This window comes from Notothenia coriiceps, unplaced genomic scaffold (assembly GCF_000735185.1).
Source record: "Notothenia coriiceps isolate Sejong01 unplaced genomic scaffold, NC01 NC01_scaffold00008312, whole genome shotgun sequence".
Lineage (NCBI taxonomy): Eukaryota > Metazoa > Chordata > Actinopteri > Perciformes > Nototheniidae > Notothenia > Notothenia coriiceps.
In genome coordinates, this window is record NW_011341013.1 from 1 (window position 1) to 2,616 (window position 2,616).

The following is a 2,616-nucleotide window of genomic DNA, read 5'->3' on the forward strand; positions in this document are numbered from 1 at the left end:
GATTGGTATTCGGAATCATTCACAATTCTATAACACCACCCTTGAGGGGCTTTTTTCAGTTTCGCCATGAGCAGAGTTGCAGAAACTCCATACTTCATCGAATGCAGATCTAACCATCCCTCTGAGGCGCGCACTGCCTTTGGAATATCAGCATTTTCGTTTACGGCCATCAAGCATGTCTGGAATACTCTTCCAGTTTAATTTAAAACCTGTACTGATTTTAACTCGTTTTCCCATGCTGCAAAAAAAATCATATTAAGCAACCAGTCATGCCAACATTAATTACACTGTAATCTGAGTTTATTTTATTTTATTTGAACTGTATTGTCATATCTTAGATTTTTTTTTATTTAAGTGTATTTGAAGTGTACTAAGTATTATGTTCGTAACCTGTATTTAAATCAAGCTTTGTAATTATTTGAGTGACCGAGATCATGTAAGTGTACTATGTATTAATTTATTGAGCAGTCCTTAAATCAGGTTTTAAAATTGTTTGACTGATAGAGATCATGCAATGTTATTATTTTTATTGATTGTTATGAACCTGTCTGAGGACCACAGATGGAAATTAGCTATTAGCTATAATCTGGCATATTGCATCTCTTCTCTTTGCTGAGATTAATGTTTTTGTATGCATGGTCCTTCTATAAATAAATTTAAAAGAAAAAAATGGGAGGGCCCGTTGAATGAAATGCCACTGTGCATGATGCTTCGTTATTCCTTCGCTTATTTGGATGCTAAACAGCAATGAAGTTATGCTTACTCTGCTAACAATTAAAGTGTTATCAAAGCTGGTAAAGGTGCAGCTAGTTTGAATGACTTTGTATACGGCAGGGTAGCTTGTGAATTTACTCCAGGTGGAACTAAAGTCAGATTTAACACTTGATTATATTTCACATCATTCATCCACATCTGTAAAGTAACTAAAGGGATTAAATACATGAAGTGGAGTAAAAGTACACAATTTACCTCTGTATTGTGGTTGAGTAGAATTACAAAGTATTAAAAATTGAAATACTCAAGTAAAGTACAAGAATCCCCAAATTGTACTTAAGTACAGTACTTGAGTAAATGTACTAGTTACTTCCATCTGAGTACATCTCCCAGATCTGCTCTTATTATTCTTAATGTCATTAACTATGATTTTTATCATAACATCATATTCAGAGTGTGATTATGTGGCCAGCTCTGTGTCTGGCTGTCTTGGACTTAATCTGAAGGTAGCAAATATGTGGTTTAACATTAAAAAAAACATGACATTTATTAAGTGTACATTTTAAAGGTCAGCACTGAGATTATCATCGGATCCCATATATAGTCAGTGAGTCAGTATTGGTCTAATATCAGTTTTATACAAATGTAAGGAATATAATACAACATATATAATACAATATTTATTCATACTGGATAGAGGCGTCATTAAAGTCTCGTTGGAACCAGTTCTGGTTTAAAGGTTTACAGGATGGATCAGTTGTACAAAAACACATATGTAATCACACTGCATGATATCAGAAGGCAATGACCTCTGACGGTCAGATGGATCAGGTGACCTCTGAACCCGTGAGGAGGCGCTGCAGTCCCACTAGAGCTTCTTGGGGACGTTGGTGATGATGGGTTTGGGCCGCGTCTTGAAGATCAGCTTCCGTTTGATGAAAGCGGTCACGCAGTAGGAGGTGGAGGGGGCTCCTGGCTGTTTGGTTTCCATGGGTAACTGTGGGACATCATTGTTTTCATTGTCACTGTCACGGCAACCCTGGATGTCCTGCAAATGGCTGGAATGCTTGGTGAGTACAGCAAAGGGTTTTTCCAGTTTCACCTGCTTCCCATAAAGAATATGGTGCCCTACAATGAGCACTGGCACCCCCTGGTGGAGGGAGGAAGAAAGACAGCAGCATTAAGAGCCAGGACTAGTTTCAACTTTTAGTGATAACGTGATAATAATAAATTCAGTTGAACATCACAGAAGAAACACAAATGCATCCAAACTTCACAATGGATAAGCTGAGATAAGTGTTTGCAATATATGCTTGAAAAAAGACAAGCACTACAATCTCCTTGTATATTTCAAGGTTGGGCCTAAGAGAAAATGACTATAAATAAAAAAAGAGAAACTAGTTTGTTGTTTTATTTACTGTAAATTATTAACGCATGTGGTTATTTATTAGAGTAAAGCTTACAACTTAGATCTTCAAACAGGGTTCTCACACATTTGTAATCATCAAATTCAAAAGACTTCCCTTAAAATGTAAAGACCCAACATGGCATAATTTGACCTTGCAGTCAAGTCTATTTTTGCTCAGGAATGTATCGAGGGAACTGGATACCATGGCTGAAGTCGAATAGTCCATTTAGCTTAGGAACCTTCCTAACGGAGTGAAATGACCCGGAAGTCCCTCAGTGGCAGCCATGATAAGTGCCGTTCGAATTCTCTAGATGATAGGAAAGGAGGTTTCAAACTTCCTTTATAACCTCCTTTAGTTTAGGAACCACTGGACCTCCCTTGACGAAAGGAGAGGAGAAAATGCTGCCCCACAATGCCTTGCAGCCGCAGCATTTGCCGTCACACAACAGTCGGCCGTTCACGGAAACAAACGATTATGACCGAGAAATTATATC

At 37.8% G+C, this 2,616-nt stretch overlaps 1 protein-coding gene across 1 annotated transcript; it reads right to left on the reverse strand.

Moving 5' to 3' along the window:
- Nucleotides 1-1,303: 1,303 nt before the first annotated feature.
- chtf8 (CTF8, chromosome transmission fidelity factor 8 homolog (S. cerevisiae)) lies at nt 1,304-1,882 on the reverse strand (the record flags this gene model as incomplete). Its single annotated transcript, XM_010770070.1, has 1 exon — nt 1,304-1,882. A coding segment is annotated over one exon (300 nt), but the record flags the coding sequence as incomplete, so codon positions are not given.
- Between the last annotated feature and the right edge of the window lie 734 nt (nt 1,883-2,616).